The sequence below is a fragment of the Mauremys reevesii genome, linkage group 19 (assembly GCF_016161935.1).
Source record: "Mauremys reevesii isolate NIE-2019 linkage group 19, ASM1616193v1, whole genome shotgun sequence".
NCBI classification, from domain to species: Eukaryota; Metazoa; Chordata; order Testudines; family Geoemydidae; genus Mauremys; species Mauremys reevesii.
Genome location: NC_052641.1, coordinates 8640900 through 8662830, shown reverse-complemented (window position 1 = coordinate 8662830; position 21931 = coordinate 8640900). Strand labels below are relative to the sequence as shown.

At 54.3% G+C, this 21931-nt stretch overlaps 1 protein-coding gene across 3 annotated transcripts; it reads left to right on the top strand.

The window, feature by feature from the left end:
* Positions 1–172: 172 nt before the first annotated feature.
* LOC120386614 (ER degradation-enhancing alpha-mannosidase-like protein 3) lies at positions 173–21653 on the top strand. Of its 3 annotated transcripts, none has more exons than XM_039506049.1 (20): positions 173–387; positions 1793–1838; positions 3780–3880; positions 4916–4955; positions 6948–7060; positions 7538–7691; positions 8385–8519; positions 9684–9789; positions 10272–10369; positions 11357–11482; positions 12646–12729; positions 13636–13719; positions 14331–14455; positions 16084–16249; positions 17077–17231; positions 17641–17782; positions 18449–18637; positions 19474–19639; positions 20212–20400; positions 21202–21653. In XM_039506049.1, the coding sequence occupies exons 1-20, from the start codon at positions 275–277 to the stop codon at positions 21294–21296; spliced, it is 2427 nt and encodes an 808-aa protein (XP_039361983.1). In that variant the 5' UTR covers positions 173–274; the 3' UTR covers positions 21297–21653. The 3 variants fall into 3 exon arrangements, with proteins under 3 accessions (XP_039361983.1, XP_039361985.1, XP_039361984.1); XM_039506051.1 differs by having other exon boundaries at positions 174–387; positions 17692–17782; XM_039506050.1 differs by having other exon boundaries at positions 176–387; positions 17662–17782.
* Positions 21654–21931: the final 278 nt, after the last annotated feature.

Below are 21931 nucleotides of genomic sequence, written 5' to 3'. Positions count from 1 at the left end.
ACTACACTTCCCAGCATGCCCCGCGCAGGGAGGGCGTTGGCGGAACTGCCCGTCCCAGAATGCCTTGCGGGGGCCGGGGGGCCCGGATGCGGCCCCGGGGGCGGGGGTCTGAGCCGGGCATGGCAGAGCCGCGGCCCCGGGGGCGGGCGCTGGTCCCGGCCGGGCGGGGGGCGTTACACGGTCACTAGCCCGCGGGCCGGGCGCGGGCAGCGCAGCGCAGCATGGCCGGGCGCGGGGCGCAGGCTCATGCTGCTAGCGCGGGGCGGCGGCGATCATGGGCGGGGGCCTCGCTCGGGGGCCCCCCCTGGCCGTGCTGGCGGCCCTGCTGTGGGCGCCCCTCGCCGCGGGGGCGGCGGCCCTGGGGGCGGCGGAGAAGAGCCGGCTCAGGTGAGCGCAGCCCCCGTGTCTGTCCGCCTGTCCGCCCCCCTCCCGAGGAGCGGGCAGCGCCCCCAGCCCGGCCCTCCGCTCCCCCGCGGGGCTCGCCGGGGCCTGGTCCGCCTGGGTTCGCTTAGCCCCGGCGCCGGGTGTCCTGCTGCTGTAACTGCGGGGCTTTGGGGGCCGCTGAAAACCTCGCCCCCAGCAGGGCTCCCCGGTGCCGGGAGATGTGCAAAACAGCTCGTGTCTCCTCCTCTGCCCGCACCCAACACAGTTCAGGCTGGGTCCCACCCCGTCCCGAAGGCAAAACATCCAGTGAAACAAGTTGCGTTTGGGAAAGTTTGGTTTCCACCACCCACCCGTGAAAACTGTCTCAGGACGCAGGGGACAGGAGGGAGGTGCTGGTGTTTATTATCCAAGCGCCCTGTTTAAGAAGTATTACTTCATCTCCTGGTAGCACAGGGAGGTGCCAGCCAAGGATTAGGGTTCTGTTGTGCAAGGCGCTGTCCATAATTATGGCCACAATGAAAGACAGCCCCCGACCCAAAGAGCGTACAGTCGCAATAGATTTGCACCAGTGCTGTGCACTCTCGGAAAACCTGACCTAACTTGAAAATACATCCCTAATGAGCCTGACTGCAGCAGAGCAATTTAATATAACCCAGCACCAGGAAGACAGACAACTTAAAAACTCTCCCCCCCACCCCAGCAATCCACATTTCCCATTGTCTAGGAGTGAGGCCTGGTCTACACTAGGGGAGGGGGGGGTCGATGTAAGATACGTAACTTCAGCTACGGGACTAGTGTAGCTGAAGTCGACGTATCTTATTCCGACTTACCTCCCGTCCTCACGGCACAGGATCGACGGCCGCGGCTCCCCCCCTCGACTCCGCTACCGCCACTCGCACTGGTGGAGTTCCGGAGTCGAGGGGAGTGCGTTCGGGGATCGATATATCATGTCTAGATGAGCTGCGGTATATCGATCCCCGATAAATAGATCGCTACCTGCCGATCCGGCGGGTAGTCTGGATGTACCCTAAGAGATGAGCTTTGTAGGGTGCCGTTGCTAAAAATGTGGATATGTCCATGTGAACCAAAAGATCTCTCTACACTGGAACATCTTGTGCATTGTCTGCCCTGCCTAGACTCCCCTATGGAGAGCTGGCACCTTCTCTGCTAGGTACACAATTTAACCGAATGACGATAGTTGAAAAGGAACAGGACCAGTAATTTAACACTGACTTAATAAAATGCTCTAGAATAGATACAGGTCATCGATCGCTGCTGGATCGTTGTCGTTTCACCTGCTTTGAAACGGAAGTCACAGAGTTCTCGATCGATGGGGCTGCCCAGTGGCAGTGGCAGCAGTTCTGGGCTAGCCGAGCTTCCCATTGTCTCTCTGCTGTTTCCTTTCCAGGGACCAGGTCGTGGAGATGTTTGACCACGCGTACGGCAGCTACATGGTAACTCGTATTTTTATGTTCGTTCTTGCTCACATGTCTCTGGACAAAACCCTGAGTCTTGTGTCCTGTCTGTTCTTCTAACCCTGCTTACCCAGCAGCCTTCCCTCCCACCAGTGTGTCAGGTAGCTTGGGGTGCTCTACAACTGCAGAAAAAAATACAAGAGTCTCGCGGTCTGACCAAAAATACTCTCTTTAAAACAGAAACACGGGGGAAGCAGCCCAGGGGCAGCAACCACTCACACCCCAACTCCCTTGAATTTACTCTCCTCTTGGGGCTCGGCTGTGGCCAAGCTGGGGAGTGGTGCTGAGCTGCTCCAACCCCGGGGTAGAGTTGGGAGGGGCTGTGTCTCCATTAGGAGGAGTTTTGAGGGCAAAGACCCTTCCCTCCTCCTTTGGAGTGGTGTGTGCATGGCAGGAAGGACCAGACCCAGTGTCCCATTCCCCGGGCTCTTGTATGAGGTATACAGGAGGCTGGAAAGCTGCTTGTATCCGCCAGGCACCATACCATGGCAGGGATGCCCAGAAGATTGAGGGGGCCTGGGGCAAAGCAATTTCGGGGGCCCCTTCATAAAAAAAGTTGCAATACTATAGAATACTATATTCTCGTGGGGGCCCCTGTGGGGCCCGGGGCAAATTGCCCCCTTGCCCCCGCCCGGGTGTCCCTGTACCATGGCCACGCACCGTCTGGTCTTTTCTGTTTCCAATCTAACCTTCAGAGGGTCACACTTGGCAAAAAAAAGAGCTGCCTTCGTTATGAGAAATTCTCCCCCTCCCCCTGTCCGTTCTTTAAACGAACGCTAAGGGGGTGTGCCCTACGTTACAAGCTCAGCATCTGCATCACTGCCGCGCAGTAGTATAGACACTTGCTACAGCAATGGAAGAGTCTCTCACTCCCTGTGGTAAATCCAGGCCCCCAAGAGGCAGAAGCTAGGCTGATAGCAGACTTCTTCCATCGACCAACCTAGCAGTGTCTATGCTGTGGCTTAGGTTGGCTTACTTACCTCTCTCCAGGAGTGACTTTTCACACCCCTGAGTGGCATAACGAGGTCGACCTATGTTTTAGGAGTAGAAGCTCCACCAAAGAAATTCCTACATGGCAGAGGCGTTGGACAACATTCAGGTGCTGGCTGGAATCCACCGGACTCCAGGAGACGTGCAAATGGAGCAGGGAAACCTTCCTCACCTTATCCCGTGTGCAGAGAGTAGGGATAGCAGATAGGGGGCAGCTGTCCATCAGAACAGAGCGTAACTCTTGCTCGCTATGTGAGCTTCTGTGGCTGGCGAGGCCAGGCTCATTTTGTCCAGAATTCCGAATGTTCCCTCACCTAAATAGCTGTCCTGACCGTGAGAGTTGCTTGGAGATGTATATTCAGTTTTCCTATGGAGATTGCATGGTGTAGCAGTCAGCACGAATTAGGTGATCTGCGTGCTATTCCTAGCTCTGCCACTGTGAGCTGGGTGTCACTCCGCATTCTGTAAAATGGGGCTAATCATAACTAAAGAGCCGAATATCGAAATCCTCACCCCTGGTTTTCATTCGCTCCTAACATAGGCAAAATCCGATGGACGTTGAAAGTTTTGTCTGAGTAGGAGCGCCAGGATTTCACTGAATGTTTGCAAAGCCCTCGACAGCCTTGGCGAGGTGCTTTAGACTGGCAAAGTATTAGCCCTCCTAGTGTAAGAGCTGGATGAATGCAGCACAGATCTAAGCGGGTGTTTGCATTGCTTCCCATGGCCTGGCTAGAGGTTGATAAGGCATGTGCATAACTGTAGCGCAAGGAACAAGCAGCCCAATGCAAGAGGCATTTCTTCTGCAACAGGAATGGCAAGGGGCCTAGTTTACTTCAAAAGCGGCCCCACTTTACAGGCTTCGGAGACTGTTTCCAAGTCCCAGATCTACCGTCAACTGAGCATTTGTGGGATTTCCCCTCCCTTGTACAGAAACACGCATATCCTGCAGATGAGCTAATGCCTTTGAGTTGTCGGGGCCGCGTGCGCGGGATGGAGCCGAGTCGTGGGGATGTTGACGACGCCCTTGGCAAGTGAGTGTGCAAGATGGGTTCCTCCTCTTCCTCCTTTCGCATTACAGCCTGCAGCGCACCTGTTGGCCACAAGCGTCCTCTGATTCCTTTGCTACTGTGAGGGGGTTTTGTGGCTTTTGTGGTTATATGTGTTACAAAGTAGGCCAGTGGTTAGGACAGCAAACTGGGAATCTGGGCTTCTGGTCCCAGCTCAGACACTTGAGCTTACTGTGATGTGTCACTAAGCGCTAACCACTTCACAGCACTGCCTCAGTTTCCTCACATGTAAAATGATGGTGATATTTACTCCTCATGGGAGCTTTGAGGCTGAATTCATTAATGTTTGAGAAGTACTGTCAGATCTTCTGCTGGAAGGATCCTTAAGAGGAGGAAGTGGAGGTGGTATTTGTATTGTGAGTCTCAGCAATTAAAGTGCATTTTTTCCCCCTTGTGATCAAGGAGGGATTGAATGAAAGCTGGTCCGGAAACGGTTTTTGTTCTTGCAAAAAATTCTGAGATTTTTTTTTTCTGCACGATGTTTTTCATCCAAAAAAAAAAAAAACCCAACAGTAACAAAAAAACAAAAATACAAATCTTCAGCAATCAAAAATGTTTCAGGTTTAGCTGAAACTTTTGGTTTTTCAGTGAAAACCTGGAAAAAGTTGTTGAAAATGGATACTTACTGCAGAAATTTGTGTTTTGAGTGGAGAAGCCCCCCCCCACACACACCATTTCAATCCAAAGGGAAAAAATAAAAGTTGAGTAAAAATGTTGACCTACTCTAGCTAGAATATCATGGGTCAGATTTTCAGGACTCTCTGTAGATGAATATTTATACATCTAATTGTGTAGATGGTGGTTTGTCCATTTGTGTGCACAGTTACAGCAACTGCAAAAAAAACCCACTTGTACAATTTGTGCCATTATTCATGCAAGTGCCAAGCTCAGAAAATCTGCCCCTCGGCGTGCGTTTTCAGCTAACCGTTTGGTCCAATTCACTTTCAAAGACCTAATTTTCATCTGAATTTAAAATGTTCTTTTCATTTAAACCTGTAGGTTTTCCCTCACTCTAATTGACACTTTGGATACGCTTGTGGTAAGTCAGCAATCTGCTTCTCGGACCAGTTTATCGGGGCGTTGGCAGGTTTAGATCTGTTGAGTTGGATTTTAGTGGCATTGGTATCTGTCAACGGCAAGATTGAGTTCCCGGCACAGTGGGGTTTCCATTTCAATCTTGTGTATTGGACTGTACGTTCCCCTCTGCTGTTTTTGCTTCTTTTCAAGTGAGCTAAGAATTGACCTTAAAGTTGTAGGGCTTCTCTCACATTCTTGATTGACAAGTACAATTAAAGTCTACCTAGGATCAGGAATTACTTGGGGCAGCTTCAGTGGTGGTGGTGGTGGGTGGGGCTTGTTTTCAATAGGACGCAGGAGGAAGTATTGTCTAGTGGCTGGAGCATTGTCAAGTGGTTAGTGCACAAGACAGATTTGGCCCATGGGAGTTCATGCAAACTTTTGATTTTTCTCTCTACTCCCAGCCCACACGTCCTCCCTCCACCCCAGGCCTAGGTCATCCGAGTGCTAAACAAACCCAGCCATTGCAGGTGAAACTCAGCTGCACCCACTCCCAAGCTTTGCTTGGGTATCTTCTCAGACCAGATCTTGGCATATGCTTGCTAAAAGGCTATGGATCTCTGGGGCCAAATCTGCCCCAAACCTCAGTATTGTAATGAAACCCAGAACCACAGGATCAGCAAACCTTCATGCAGGTCTGTCCAGAACTCCTGGGTTCTCTTCCCAGTTTTGCTACTGACTGTCTAACCTTGGACAAATCACTTGACCCTAGCTTCCACCACCCCCCAAGGGGGATAAACAGTAGTGTTGTGTTGTTTTGTGTGCAGGGTTTAGTGTTTGTGCTTTATGTATTGCATGGAGATAAGAGCAGACAGTCTGTCTGCGTTTGAAAGCAATGCACTTAGAGCCAGGAAACCTCTCATTTTAGCATGAGTGCTTCTTGCTTACGAAAGAGAATATAATCAAAATGAAAAATGACCTTCCTGGACATGTGTTATGCTCTTTGGGACAAGGACTGTCTCTTAATATGTCTGGTGCCTTGCATGATGGGGCCCTGATCTCAGCTGAGACTTCTAGGTGCTACCGCCCAGATTCCCTGATTTTTCCCCTCCCCCCGCACGCTTCTCCGTAATTCGTTAGTTTCTCATATCCTCTTCTTTTCCTTCTCTGTTAATGCATCTTACTCTTTGCATTCTTCCCCCTAGTGACGAACAGAAAAATTAATGCCTGTTCATTCAAAACATGTTCCCGTGTTCAGTTAATTTTCTCTCCCAGAGCCCCTTCTGGGGCCTAGATTCTATGGTGGTTGATGCAGTAGCGATCAATTCAGGACATGCTTTCCTTTCTCTGCTTCTTTCTATCTTCAGCTTCTTTTCCCCTTCAGTATGTCCTGTTTGTTTCCTTATCCTGTTGTCTATTCTATGATCCTGGGTTTATTTAGCTGCCTTAATCTATTCTTATTTGTGTGTGTGGTTTGTATTGCAGTAGGTCCTAGTTGCCTCAGACATGGATCAGGGCCCCACTGCGCTAGGTGCTGTACAAACAGAGACAAGAAATACAGTGTCTACCTCAAAGAGCTTGCAATCATACTCCCTTCTTGGCCATGCTTTTCCAGAGCCCACAGTGTCCATCTGGCTGTGCTGGAAACTCTTCTCTAAATGAAGCTGAGATTCTGATGTGATCAATTGGATCCGGGATCTGAGGCTTTTTTTTAAAAACCAAAACAAAATAACACATGGCAAATATTGGGAGACTCGCAGTGAAATCTTGAGTTGGCAGCCCGGGGGCCACTCGTATGCTTGTGTCTCAGGGCAGATGTGCCAGGCACCCTTGTGGGAGAAAGGAATGAGGGGCCATGGAGGGAGGAGAGAGCTGGGTAGCCAGACGGGGGCTGTGAGCAGGGCCCTGAAAGCCAGGAGAGGCAGAGGTGTTTGAAAGGGGAGGTGAAGGGCAGTGGGGCGGGCCCCACGTCGCTGAACCGAATCTCTTCTCTCCCGTGGCTCTGGCCGCCCAGGTCCTTAACAAGCTGGATGAGTTTGAGGACGCTGTGCGGAAGGTGGTCCTGGACGTGCGGCTGGACAACGACGTGGTGGTCTCTGTCTTTGAAACCAACATTCGTGTGCTGGGGTGAGCCCCGGGCGCTGGCGGGCAGGGCCCCTTCTGCACAGTCCTTCAGAGCACAGAGCCAGTGCCAGTTCCCAAGGCTGTGCCCCCTCATCCGTCCCCTTCAGCTCAGTGCCCAGGCGCATGCTGCCCACCCGTGGGCTCTGTCGCATGCTCTGCGGTGCAGTGGCTCTGGGTGGCATCTGAGGGTGCAGAAGCGGCTCCGGGGGGGAGGGGGAAGGCTGCTTGTTGTGTATGAACACTGGGTTCAGTGGGGATGGAGAGCGGGGACATCACCACAGGCTCTGGGCCCCTGGCTCACCAGTGGGCCGGGGGGGGCGGGTGCAGAGGGGCCCAGCTGGCCTAGCGTCTCCTCATCCCAGCAGAGGAAAGTGGGCGCCGAGCTCCTGAAATGGGCCGTCTGGGATCTCAGCTTGCAGGGTCCCTCTGGGCAGCCTGACCCCGCTCTGCACTGCCCCCCTCCCCCTCTCTGTCCTGCAGGGGCCTGCTGGGGGGTCACGTCATGGCCGACATGTTGAAGGCACAAGGCGTGCGGCTGCAGTGGTACAAGGACGAGCTCCTGCACCTGGCCCGGGATTTAGGGTACCGTCTCTTGCCCGCTTTCAACACCACCAGCGGGCTGCCGTACCCCAGGGTAAGGGAGTGGCAGATCTGAGCCGGGACGAGGGGAGGCTTTGTGTGAACTGGCATGGACAGCCACAACAATGCACCAATACGGTCTGCGGGGTCTGGAGCCACATGGGGGTCCCAGCGGGCTGCGTGCTTCCCCAGAGCCTCCCGCTGAGCGCTTCCTGCCGTGACAAGCCATTTCTCTGACTCAGACGCCCAGCTGGGAGCAGGGCTGATCCTTCTTGGCAGCCCCACAATCCCAGCGCATCTGAGTGACTGAAAGGGGTTCAAAGCTCGCTCTTAAGATGGCTCTGCATTGCCCTGGCCTGTTGCTTCCGGTCTGAGGCACCCAAGTTCCTTGCAGCCATAGGGACCCCTGCGTCCTGCTGCAGAAGGTAGAAATATTCCATGCGGCTTATGGTGGGGAGAGGGGCACTTCCAGATGGCTGTTTATAATCCTTCCTGGCTTGTGTGGGTGATAAAGGTTTCCTGATCTTGACAATAGGGCACGTGTGGCCCAATTTCTTGGCCAGAATACCCCTTTCCTTGTGGTGCAACGTGCTGCACCCTCCACCCCAGAGGTGGCTGCATTTTGGCAGATGCTTTGTAAAGCGCTGCAGGACAGAGCACTGCACAAAAGTAGAATAACTTCATTGCCGCATGTGACAAGTATGAGGAAAAACACCCAATGAAACTGAGGGAGCGTCTGTTTATCCAGGTGAACCTGAGGTATGGGGTCCTGAGTCCGAACTCCCGGACGGGCACCGAGCTGGACACCTGCACGGCCTGCGCTGGCACCATGATTTTGGAGTTTGCTGCCCTCAGTCGCCTGACGCAAGAGACTGTTTTCGAAGTAAGTGGTTGGGAAGCTCAAGGGAAAAGCAAACAGCCGTGACGGGTTCCTGCCTCAGGGGAGCCTCTGTGTGGACCTGGCGGAGTCCCCGGGGTTAGCTAGCCCAGAATGGGGGGGCCCTTCATTTCACAGTGCCGCTCCGTGGTCTGCACTGGTTCACTTGAACTTGCACAGAGATTAGGCAAAGCCCCTCAGTGCCAGGAGCCAGAGATGCTCTGTCAAAGCCATCCACTGCTGCTTATCCATCCCTGTGCTCGAGTCCCTCGCTCCCCGCCAGGCCCTATTTCACACGGCCACTGGAACCCACGGGCCCCGTGCCATCTGCATGCAGCCTAACGGAGCCCTCGTGCTGCCCGTCCATCCGCATGTCGGCAGGATCCCAGCCTGCCCTCCTCTGCAGGCTAAATGGGGGTGGCGGGTGGGCAGGTGAGCCATCCCACAACACCCCTACCTCACTGCCCAGATAGCATGTGTGAAAAATTGGGACCTGGGGGAGGACAACGGGGGGCGGGGGGTAATAGGCAGCCTATATAAGACAAAGCCCCCAATACTGGGATGGTCCCGATAATATCGAGACAGCTGCTCACCCTCCCCCTACCCTGCTGGAATCTGAGGGATGGCTAGAAATGGAGTCCCTTGCCTGGCGCTGGTTGGTCCTGTGGGCAGCTGGGAGATGTAAAGCATCCGCCCAGGCAGGCAGCCCGGTGTAGAATTGGTCTGTGCTGCGTTCCCCCCGTTGGCGAGCGCTCTGCATGTCGCCCCAGTGCACTGGGCGCGATTCAGCAACTTTGCTTTGGCTAAGCAGTAGGAACAGTCTGGGCGTGAAGGGGGAGATGATTCTATTTTATGTCTCTGCTTTTGAGTGGAACCTGAATGCGTGGAATACAGGCTGGATTTATCCCCATGGGCTTGGGAAGTGTTAGCACCCCCATTTTACAGGTGGGGAAACTGAGGCACAGCGACTTGCCTGAGGTGTCAAACCCTACAGTTAGTGGCAGAGCCCAAAGCTCCTGAGCCCTATTGCTGTCCCCTCGCTGTGTAGGGTGGGTCTATTTAATAAGCGTAAGGAATGGCATAGGAACAACTCCTCCCTGTTCCTGGGTGGAGGGGAGGGTGATATAGAGACACTGTGTTGTGTACATTCATTCCTCTCTCCGTTCTCAGGACACCGCTCGGAGAGCGCTGGATGTTCTCTGGGAGAAGCGCCAGAAAGGGAACGACCTGGTGGGGACGGTCATCAACATTCACAATGGGGACTGGGTGCGGAGGGGTAAGTGAATCCCAGGCCTGGAGGGACACCAGTGTCGCCTGGCTGCCTGGGGGCAGAGATGTGTGCTTTGGCGCGGTGGCAGGACTTGAGTTGTGCCGGAGTGCTTCAGAACGGCGTTCCACCATGTTTTTTGGGTGGTGGGGAACCAGAACAACCCCCTGGCAGCCCCAGAGCCAGTGCCCCCTGCCGACTCTGGGCAGAGCTGTGTTTGGCAGTGTGCCGAAGGCGGGTGCCGCTCGCCGTGCCCCGCCCTGGGAAGGGGAAGAATGCTCTCCCCACTGCCGGGACGTAGCCAGAGATCTGCCTTGCTGATGGTTTGGCCAGCGCTGGCAGGGAGACGCGAGGGTGACAGTGCGACATAGACCCCCGAGGGGTGGTACCAAGACACACAGGAGGCTGCAACGTTCTTCTCTTCTGGGATGCCCGTGCAGGGGGGCTCTGGGTAAGGATCTCATGCTTCCCTGCCTGTCATTCTCCCCTAGACAGCGGGGTCGGAGCCGGGATAGACTCGTACTATGAGTACCTGATGAAGGCGTATATCCTCCTGGGGGATGACACCTACCTGGAGAGGTTCAACGCTGTGAGTACACAGGGTAGCACTCTAGAGAAACGGGGTCGATCGTCCATTGCTCACCCCCTCTTCCATCTGAGAATCCATTTTGAAGGTGTGAGGCCAGCTTGACCCACCAATGAAAGACCCTCTGCTGTGCAGCCTGTCTGCACCCGTTTCCTTTCACAGGAGCGGCTGCTGATGGCTTCTGCTTAGCAGCCAGTGGCAGCATGCCAGGGATGCAGCAGGTGGTCAGGAGCTGGCAGGCCACCCTGGCATCTCCTCGCTCATCTGTGCTTGGGTGGGAACTTGCGGCCAGTGCTGGGGGGAGGCGCATCGCTCTGCTGCCACAAACGTGCCGCTGCTTTCTTTCCAGCAAGTGCCATTCATAGAATCATAGATTATTAGGGTTGGAAGGGACCTCAGGAGATCATCTAGTCCAACCCCCTGCTCAAAGCAGGACCAATCCCTAAATGGCCCCCTCAAGGACTGAACTCACAACCCTGGGTTTAGCAGGCCAATGCTTGAACCACTGAGCTCTCCCTCCCCCCATTTTTGGAGTCCCCGTTTCATTGACAGGATGCAGAGCTCGGCGTCCGTTCTGAGAGAGGGGATGGGGAGGCTCGTGCGGCAGTCAGAGCCTCTCCGCAGTTAGCGTAGGTGATGCCAGCAAATGCTCTTCCGCTTGCTCATAAGGACTTGGTGGCAGAAATGATCCATGCTTGGCTGTTGGCCACAGGTGAACGTTTCTTCAGACTGAGCGGGAGCCAGCCCTGCTTGGCCGTTTGAGTTGAGTGAGCACGGACGACATGCCCACGGTGTCCCGTGACTAACATATTTAGGCACGTGTATCAGAGATGGTCCCAGGCTCCCAAGTCCTCCACAGAGGAGCCTCCCTATTGAATTGTAAGATCTTTCTAAGCCCTCCCTACTCTGCTGCCCCCTGCTGTCTTACTGGGTTCCAGAGCGCTCTGCCCTGCTGCTTGGATAACCGAGTTTGTGTCCGTCTCTCTCCAGCATTACGTGGCCATAATGAAATACATCAGCCAGCCTCCCCTCCTGCTCAACGTCCATATGCACAACCCCACGGTCAGCATCCGGAGCTGGATGGACTCCCTCTTGGCCTTCTTCCCCGGCCTCCAGGTACAGCCGCAGCCCTGGGCGGAATGGACTCGGCGGTGCTGTGTGGAGCTGCCAAGTAAACACTCACTGTTGGTTTTAATGGGGCTGTGCTCAGATGCAGCCTGGCACAGCGAAGGGGCGGGACTGTGGCAGGTGGGTTAATATAAAAAGAGAGCGCTAGGCAGGGTCCTTTAGCAGGGTCGGCGCCTTCACCCAATCGGCCTGCCTGAAATTAACCAGTCTTTAATGTATTTAGCCTCCCATGCCTCAGGGGGCAGAGCAGTGCTAGGATCCCCATTGTACAGATGGAGAACTGAGGCACAGCGAGGATAGGTGACTTGCCCAGGGTTACCCAATAAGTCAGTGGCACGCAGCTGGGAATTGAATCCAGGTCTCCCAAATGGCAGGCTTGTGCCCTAGCCACTTTTCCTTCCCTCCTAACCCTTGTGTTCCTGGGGGCAGGTTTGGGGCTCTTGGAGACCTACGCTGCAAGCCAGCTCGCTCGGTGAAATGTCTGTCTGTCAAACGCTCTGTCCCTGGCTGATCCACTCAGCCTGGCTCGGCAGTGGCCCAAGGTGAATCAGGGAAATGTGTCCGGGAGGACATAGGTTGTGGGCAGGTTGCTGGTGGTTGAAGCTAAAATACCCACCCTCCCTCCCTCCTTCCTGTCCCATGGTTTTGGCTGGGAGGCAGCAGCAGGTGTATTATGGCTGATGTGGGAGAGTTACAACCTTTATGTGCAATGAGCTGGTGGGGGCTCAGTCCAGCTTCTGAGACTGTCGCTGCATCCATGTACCTGGCACTAATTATCTTCCTCCCTTTGTTGGCCTCTGGGTGGCAGCAGTGAGGCCAAAGAGCGAATGGGACTAGACTGGACTCCTCTCTCACCCCCTAGCGCTGGTCCCCGAAGGGGTGAATCATATTGGTGGGCTAATGGGAGGGCAGCTTGCACAGCCCTTGCCTTGCCGTGTCTGCCCTGTGCACACCGTACCGACCGGCCGGCACCTTTGACTAGCACTAAATTCACTAACACCCGTGTGCCGGTGCTGTATACAGGCTCTCGCTTCTCCTCCTCTCACTGTTATGTGCCGGGAGCGTTTCCGGTGCCTTGCGATTGCCCCGAGGCCGTTTTTATCCCCGTGCTGTGCCCCAGGGAAACAAGGGGTTGTTTTGTCTGTCGCCAGGTGCTGAGGGGGGATTTGAAGCCTGCCATCGAGACGCACGAGATGCTGTACCAGGTCACCAAGCAACACAAATTCCTCCCGGAGGTGAGTGAACGAGCTGCTTCTCCTTGTGACTGCGCTGTGATCCCGTCGGTCTCTGGGTGCGGGAGGCCGCTGTGATGGGGGCGGGGGGTGGAAACCCTCCCTCGCTTCAGCCTCCCGTGTTCTCACCCTGTGTACCAGGCCCAGCATCCTTCCTGCTGCTGAGTGACCGCGGCAGAGAGTGGCGGGGGTGGGATTATGGACCGTCAGGAGGTGCCCCGCTGGGGGCAGACGTATTCCAGGGATTGACGCCCCACACTGCAGCCTCTTAAGAACCTTCACCTACCTTCTCTTTCTAGCTTCCGTGACCAGGGTTAGGGGCTGGATCCAATGCCTAGTGAAGTCAATAGATAGGCTCCCATTGACGTCTGTGAGCTTTTCAATATGGGGACAGGCACCTTTCCTCCTTTATATGGTCTTCATAGCTATGCTGCAACCGCTGCTCCTTCTGAGCTGGACCCTAGCTCTCTCCTCCCAGCCCTCCAGGTTGATGTGCCTTTAGCTGCCAAAGCAAAATGCCCTACGGCCTTTCACGCTCATCTCCCATCTCTGCACCCCACTAGCTCTCCAGGGCCGGATCCAAAGCCCGTGGAAGTCCATAGAAAACTCGCGCTGACTCCAGTGGCTTTGCATCGGGGCCCCCAGTCGGCAACATCGGAACGTGCCTTGTCTGTGTGGCCCCTGCTCCAGCACACTAAAGGGTCTCGTGCCGTTTCAAGCGGGAGTATTAGGGAACTCTTAGTGCGTGGGAGTAAGGTCCACGTTGCCATTTAGTGCCCGGTAAGCTAGTGTGCTGTAGACTTAGTGCGTGGCGAGCCAGGATGGAAGTCTCCCTGCCAACAAGCCCTCAGTGTCTCTGTTGTGAAAATGGCAGCTTGTATCTTAGTGTGCTCTCGCCCTTCATTAAAGGCGTTCACGTCCGACTTTGCCGTATACTGGGCCCAGCATCCTCTGCGGCCGGAGTTTGCCGAGAGTACCTACTTCCTGTACAAGGTTAGTCCCCTGCCGTGGCTTGGCTGAAAATGCCAACGAGCTGAAAGTGGATGTGTTTAACTCCTCCAGAGAAGCAGCAGAGGGGTGTCAGGACAGAGGGTGCCATCGCTCCCAGAGAGATGTAGCTGGTGGAGAGAAGAGCGTGCAGTGGCAGCTCCTGGCTGATCAGTGACTTCATAGAATCATAGATTATTAGGGTTGCAAGGGACCTCAGGAGGTATCTAGTCCAACCCCCTGCTCAAAGCAGGACCAATCCCCAACTGGCCCCCTCAAGGATTGAACTCACAACCCTGGGTTTAGCAGGCCAGTGCTCAAACCACTGAGCTCTCCCTCTTGCTCTTAGTCCAGACTGACTTTCGAAGTCATGGCTGTAAAGCGGCTGGGGCGTGAGAGCTGGTCAGATCACTCAGCGGGCTGAGCGTTCATCACGGGGAGTGGAGATTTGGATCTCTTCATTTCCTTCCCCTGAGGGATGGCAACGCAGGATTGACCCTGCGGCTAGTGACTTGTCACGTCCATCTGTGAATGAGCCACCGTTTCCCTCGGACTTCACTATGCTGGGAAGAGAGAGAGTCGGTGGCCTGCTGAACTGCAATTGTTTTCTCTCCAAGGCTACTCGAGACCCCTACTACCTCCAGGTGGGCAAGTCCATTGTAGAGAGCCTGAACGAGTATGCCCGGGTGGCCTGCGGCTTTGCGGCGGTGCAGGATGTACGGACGGGCCGACACGAGGACAGGTAAACCCCCTTCCTCTCTGGGCAGAGGGAAGCACTGTAAGGGGCAGGGGGTAGGGCTAACCAGGAGTGGGATGGGCCAGTGGGGAATTATGGGTGTGGAGCTGGTGTCTGGGCCCCGTGCAGTGGGGAATGGCTCAGTGGGCTGTATCTTTGGGATCAGCTAACTAGAGCTGTGTGGGTGAGTCCTTGCACCTGCGCACCAATGACACGGGGGCTGTCTACACGGGTTCCCATGCCGGACTGGAGCCTAATTCTCTTGGGTTTAATTCCTCCCCTCCCCCCTCCAAAGTAGAGGGGGATGATGGTGGTTTTCTTTGACAGCGGAAAGACATTGCAGCCAGATCAGGGTACAAATCCTGCCTGACCCCCTGGGCCCATACGCCAGTGGCTAACCTGAGCAGCCACCCACGCTGCTGCAGCCACACTGCAGTTTTCCGGTGCATGGCTTACACCTGTATGTCTACCCACACTGGGAGCTGCTGTCTAGACATAACCTTCGGGCTAGTCCACGCTAGAAGCGCTGCACCATACAGCTGCGCCGCTGGAGTGCGTCTGGTGAAGACGCTCTAAGCAGATGGGAGAGAGCTCTTCCGTCGGCATAGCACTGTCTACACGGAGCGCTGTCGCTCCGGAGTGTGGCGTACTCACGCCCCTGAGCAACGTACGGTCTACCCAAGTAAGGGGCAGTGCAGACAAGCCCTTAGAATGCTACCAATAAATCCCATCGCCAGCAGTAAAGCCACCCAGCACTGGAACAACCTATTGGTCTGAGAGCTGTTCTGATTGATCTCTGATGTGGAGGGAAATGGGGGGATTTCCCTCCTGGCCTGGCTAGTCAGGGACCACTTAGTTATTAATATCGACGTGCGCAGTGCGTGGGGATGGTGCAATGTGAGTGTCCCACTGTGCCGTCACCAGTGACCCTGTCACTGCCCTGCGAAGGACGTGTTTAAAGCCATGTCCAGCGCGTACAAAGCTGGAACAGAACTGCCCTGCTCTGCAGCTGTGCTGAACTGAATTTGGCCAAACCACGTTAATCTTCTGGAGTCTCTCAGGCTTATCCGAAGATCAAAACCTCCACCCTCCTCTTCACGCAATTCCACGGGGCACCCTACTTTAATGAAAGCGACATGAGCTTACGCAGTGCTTCGCTGACGTAAAGATGCGGCCTTTATCTTAAAGAGTGCGCGGTCTAAATCTAGTGACTGATGCAGGGAAGCCAACAGAAGGGAGGGACCCTGGTAGGAAGCGGGTCGGAATCTCTCCTGGAGTGAAGTAATCCTCGGTCAATTCTGAGCCATGTTGGATCGAGAGGAAATCTAGTCCCCTTGTGTATTCTCTGTCTGCAGTGGACATAGGAATACCATCTCTGGGGGTGGGGGTGGGGGGGGTGCTGTATGAAGTGACAAGGTAGCATTTCCTCAGCAGCAATGTGGGTCTGGAAGGTAGAGGGAGACCTCTGAGGTTGCTTCTCCCGGCCATCTCAAGACAGGGCAAAGCAAAGAGGATTGATGTGATCTGCCAGAGATTTTTAGGGATGTGAATAAATCTCGACAGGCTCTTTCAGTTCTTGCTGCCTCGTTCTCAGCAGGCCCAGCCTCTCACTCCTGTCTCTCTTTGTCATGCAGGATGGACTCCTTTTTCCTGGCCGAGATGTTTAAGTACCTCTACTTGCTTTTCACTGAGAAGCGAGATCTGCCTCTAGACATTGACGATTACATCTTCACCACCGAGGCCCACCTGCTGCCCCTGTCCCTCTCCACGGCCCGGCCCCCCTGCCCCAGGAACGTGACTGTACGTCAGCTGTAGGCTTTCTTAAGGGTGCCCGGGGCAGGTTTAGCTTCACAGCAGCTTATGACTTCCAGGGCACATGACTGTTTTCAGAGGAGGAGGTCCACTTGGCTGGTAATTTTTCAAGGTTTAAACCCAGCTGTGTTGGGTCCCAGCCTGAGAGAGAAGGAATTTCCAATGGGAGTTGGGCACCTGAATCCCTTAGGCAGCTTACTGCTGTATCTAGTTTTATTTTTAAAACATGGTCGGCGTTGCTATGAAACGTCGGGGTGGGGGGACTGGTGGATGTGCAGCTCCCCTGCCAATACGTGTGTGACAGCCCACAGAGGCATAATACCACTGAGCGCTTCGTAGCTAGCGCTCTTCCTCAGCAGATCTCAACGTGCTGGACAAAGCAGGTCAGTATCGTTCTCCCTCTCTAACAGAGGAGGAAGCTGAGGCATGGGACTGGGAAGTGACTTGCCCAAGGTTACCCAGCAAACAAGTGGCAGGGCTGGGGATAGAACCCAGGTTTCCCAGGAGGATCCGTACAGCTTGAGCTAAACCACCAAGAGACTCGCATCCTCTGTGAATGGGGCACTGTGGGATGCGGGGGGAGTTCCACGTGCATCCAACTTGCCGGAGCTCATCTGACATTGGGTTTTAATGGATTTTCAGAACTAGGAGGCACAAGCCACAGGCCTTGATGTGCTCACTGGAGTGGCTGAGCGGCTCTGCCAGTCCCTTGCTGAGTGTTAGAGGATAAAGTCGGTGCTGGGCCGTTGTTCACCCAAACCCAGGAGGCTGCACGAGAGGAGAGAAGAAATTGATCCCTGTCTCTTTCACTGTAGATGTTTCGCAGGGGCCATGGAGAGGAGGAGATTTTTACCCGTTCTTGCCCCAGCGCACAGACTCTCTTCCCCAATAACCCAACCTTCACCCGCACCATCCGGGATGCCCACAAGCAGCTGCTGCAACCAGGAGCAGAGCGCCGGGCGCTCTTCAGGTGAGTGGCAACCCCTGTGTAACTCCACGGGCTTTTGTCGATTCCTAAATTCCAGGGCCAGAAGGGACCACTGCGATCATTTAGTCTTACCTGCATAATGTCAGCCCTAGGACTTACCGCTGTGCAATCCTGCTTCACGCCCAATAGCTGCTGTTGCACTAGAGCAGGTTTTTTAGAAAAACCTGATCTTGGTTTTAAAAATTGCCAGTGATGGAGACTCCACCATGCTTCTTGGTAACGGGGTCCATTAACTAATCCCACTCACCCTTAAAAATTTGCACCCTATTTCCAGCTTGAATTTGTCTAGCTTCAACTTCCAGATGTTGGATTTTGTTAGACCTTTGTCTGCTGGAGCCTGGGCTTGCATTGTTCTGGGCCGGGTTGTGTTGCTGTCACCTTGACTCTGATGGCAGGTCCTGGTCTCCCTCAGGGGGATTGAGTTCCCTCTCCATGACACCAGGTTGGAGACCTTGGAGATCTTGAAGAGCATGGGAATGACTCTGCTCCCCCTGGGCGACAGGAGCGTGCAGCTGACCGGCATCCGACACAAGGTGAGTGCCGAGTGCTCCGTGCGTGGCCGACGTGCTCTGCCTGCTGCTGGTCACTTCGGAAGGCCACTGTGAGAATTCCTGGCACGGTTCCTCCCAGCTCCAGTCGCCAGGGTAATTGCTTGCTCAGCTGACTAACCATTTCCTCTGTGAACTGCTAGCTGTATGTGAACAGCTGAAGGCTCTCCCTTGCTGGGGCAGTTAATGAGACCCTGTCCCCAAATCACCTCCAGCAGCTGAGTCTGTATTTAAGCAGCTGCTTTAAAGGATCCTCCTCATGTTTCCTTGAAATATCTAAAGCCCAAACTCCACCAAGTGGCCAAGTTTTTGTAGCTCTCTTGGTGGTTGCGTAAGTCAAGCTTCCAAGTGCTTTGTCCATCCCTGCCATGTAGGGTTGTTTTCCTCCAAGGAGCTCTAACAGATATGCTAATTAAGCCTCTTGCCGGCCCTGGGGGATATGTGAGAGGGGGAGCTGAGCCGGAGCGGGGCAGAATGGGCCTGTGGCACAGTGCCGTGTTTGTGCTGCGATACAGTCCTGCCCTAGCACCTCCCCTGGCTCTACGCTGTAACTTGTAGGGTGGTCGGAGCGCCGACCGGCGCTGCTAGCTTGGTTATTCTGTGACTCTAGCCTGCCCGAGCCCGTACAGTGCTGTCTCTCTCCCTCCGCAGCAAGAAGCTTCTCCCCTGGGGCTCTTCAGCCTGAAATTCATCACCGAGCTGGTCGACCCGCCTGCAGGAGAGCAGCCAGGCATCTCCCCGCTGGCAGTCCAAGTTATCTCTCCCCCTTTTTTTGGGCGAGTGGTACTCACCGCGGGACCAGCCCAGTTTGGAATGGACCTGACCAAACAGGAGCACGGGGTGGGTGACTCTTTCAGTGCTAATAGCTGGGCCAGCAGGGTTGTCTTAACCGTCCCTGCTTCTCCTTGCTGGGCCATGGAGCCGAGGGACTGGAAGCCCCCTCCGCTTGCCAGCTGAGCCTGGCTTTCTGTGCATTCACTCAGCAATTTTCCAAATGGTTTGCTTTGCCTGTTCACTAGTGGTGCTCTGTGATTGGTCACCAGATCACATGGCCTGGTTTCTGCTCCAGGATTGGATGACCACTTTTTAAGAAAAATTCAAGAAAATAAAAATTCTGTCCAGAAGTTTGATCTATTTTTCAACGAAGCAACATTCCTGCTCCAAGGAGTGAAACCTGCAGGCCGTGATTGGAGATTGGGAATCGTCCCAGGTGGCTGGAATTGCTCTTTGGGTTCATTTTAATAGCCTGCAGAGGCTGCAACCTGGGCTCGTCTCTCTGAACCTGTGCTAAGGAGAAGCCAGGCCCCACTGCATGATGCAAACAGTTTTGGCCCCTGGTGGGATGGTACGGGGGGTGGGGGAGGATGCCCGGAGATTGAAGCTAGCCTGGGGGTCTTGGCTATGCCATGCAAGTGCAAGGTGTATACACCCCTTACTGCAGCTGTTTGCTGCCTCCACAGTGGTAAATGCACCCGCTGTCTTACCAGAGAGGGATGAAGTAGGGCTCCTACACAGCAAACTGACTGGTGCATCTCACACCACTCCTGAGCCTCAGTATCGCCAGGGAATTTGAACAGGCCCAGTACTTACTGGTACTGAAATAGCCCCTTGTTAGAGATGAGTTGTGTTGCTAGGTGCGGTACAAACTGGCCTCCCCTGTGTGTGTGTCACTGCAGGTGAAAGGAAGCTTAGTGCTGAGTGAACCTTACCAGGCCTGTGCAGCGATCAGCAACCGGAAGGAGGTGCAAGGGAAAATGGCGCTGGCCCAGAGAGGCGAATGCATGTTTGCCGCCAAAGCCAGGAACTTGCAGGAAGCAGGAGCCTCGGGGGTGATTTTCATCGGTGAGTCTCGAGCACCGTTATTAGCCTGTGTTTGGGGCTTGTCCTGCTGACAGAAGCAGTGCAGGAGTGGGAGGGGGCTGGGAGATGGTGGGTATTCTGATGCGGTCATGGAGATGACTGGGAGCAAAGGCTCGTCTCTAGGGGGAAAAAGCTTGTCCTAGGGGCTGGGAGCTGGGGCTTGCACCAGAAGAGCATTGGGCACCTTTAGTGTCCGTTTATTGCAAAACCCTTGGGGAAAGCTCACCGAGATACCATGTGTACCTGTCCTTCAGTGTAAAGAAAAGTACTGCAGGCTTGTGCCTACTGCTTGTGGCTTACGGGGGCAGGAATTGCAGTTACCGTCAGCATCTGAGCCCCACTTCCTCCCGCCCCCGCCCCGGCCCGTAACCTGTATCGTACAAGTAAGAACAAGTGACCTCCAATCGTCCTACTGGCATGAAATTGTGGGTCAGACCAAACCTTCCCCGTAAGTAGCAGCACATCAGTACAGCGCATGGAGTGTGCCAGTATGTCCAAGTAAGAGAATGCTCCCAGCTCTGACCCTGAAACGGGCTCGTGTTCCCTCTCTCTAGACAATGCTGAAGGCAGCTGCAGCGAGGAGATGGTTCTGTTCCAGATGGTGGGCGACGGAAGCACTGGTGACATAGTCATCCCCCTTGTCTTCCTCTTCCAGAAGGAGGGGCAAGTCCTTTTAGATGCACTGTCCCAGCATCGCAATGTGGATGTGCTGCTGGCCACTAAACCCATGTTCCTAGGTGAAGGTAAGAGGGACCAAACCGTAGTGGGGGCTGAGAACTGGCTGGGATGAAAGAGGAGATTGAACTAAGAGCGAAAGCACTTTGGAGCCACCTGATTCCCCAGTTACTACAGCCAGGGAGTTTGCTGGATTTTGATTTGGGCTCGTCCTCATTTCGGGGGAGAGAGTTTTGGTAATGAGCGGTATTAGAACAGACGTGATCTTGGGAAGCCCAAGAGCGAATGCCTGGAAGTAGAACTAGCCAGATTCATGGGGGAAATAATGTAAACTTTACCAGTGAGGGTAGGTCACCTTTAGGACAAGGGGGGGGTTGGATTTTTTTTTTCAGTCAAGATTCAATGTCTTTCCGCGAGAGAGACTCTAGTGCTGTGGTTTTCAACCTTTGGGGCTCAGGCATTTGTTGATGGCCTGCGGCAACCTAGTGACTAGGTTGAGGAGAGGGAGGGTGTCAGATCCTGGGCGGGGGGAGCTGGTGCATGGAGGTGCAATGCCCCTCAGTGCTGCTGGGACCCTGTGCCCTGGGCCAGGACCCTTTGATGCATTCTGGTTTTACCAGTTTTGGGACATGACGCCCTGTTCTGGTTCAACCACTAGCTATTAGAATCAGTGGGTAAGATTATGCAGGAGGGCAGACTAGAGGATAGTCCCCTCTGCCCTTCAAATCGATCGATTGTTTAGCTTTAAAGGCACTGTAGGTGTTCAGAAATGGGTTCACACCAGGGCCGGTACTGGAAGGAGAGCCACACTGAACAGCTCCCATCTGTCCTTTGAAAACCCTCCACCTTTAACTGTTCTGAATTTCTAGAAAAAACAGACCAGCTGTTGTCTGCAAGTCAGTTGCACGAGGCAGCCACAGAGACCCGCACCAGGATGGTGACAAGTGCTCCAGACCAAGCATGAGTGGAGGCTGCTTCTCCTGCTCTCCAGGAGGCTAGTGGCCAGCTAGAAGGCAGCTGTCCTGACCCCCCTGTGGAAGCTGCTCCAAGAGCGTGGAAAAAGCGGAAGTGTTGCACTCCTACCGTTTACTGCAGCGCTCGAGTCACAATTTGCAGGGTGGAAACCCAGTTGCCAAAAACCTCAGGAACTTTCATGTTTGTAATTTGGAGGAAGGGAAAAGTGGCATTTAGCTGCCAGCCAGAGTGCAAGTGAATCATGACCGTAGCATCTCCATTTTTTTTTTTTAAATAACACTTGTGCCAACTGTCTCGGTGATGCTAAGGGCCGATGTGTGTGTTTGAAATAGAAAGATGTTGCTCACTGTTGGTTTGTTAATATGCAAGTGACGGGGTTTCTGAGGTGGAAAAGGCTACAGCTGATACTCTTGATCTCACCGCAAACAAAGAGCATGCGATTTTGTACCAAAGAAGCTCAGACAAGCCCGGCTTTAACTTTGTCTGTGTCACTTTCAAGTGACGGGCTATGTTCTATGGTACTTCGAAAGGGAAAGGTAGGAAATCTTCACCTAGAAATCCCACCGGCCTCTGCCACAAGTGACAGAGGCTCACTACTGCATGTATAAACAGTAGGAATTAAAT

Excerpts from the sequence above, each read along its gene's own strand:
- LOC120386614 (XM_039506049.1), top strand. The coding sequence starts at position 275 with ATGGGCGGGGGCCTCGCTCGGGGGCCCCCCCTGGCCGTGCTGGCGGCC. Across the intron at positions 9,790-10,271 it reads TGGGGACTGGGTGCGGAGGG|ACAGCGGGGTCGGAGCCGGG; the intron begins GTAAGTGAATCC and ends ATTCTCCCCTAG. Across the intron at positions 18,638-19,473 it reads TGACCAAACAGGAGCACGGG|GTGAAAGGAAGCTTAGTGCT; the intron begins GTGGGTGACTCT and ends GTGTCACTGCAG.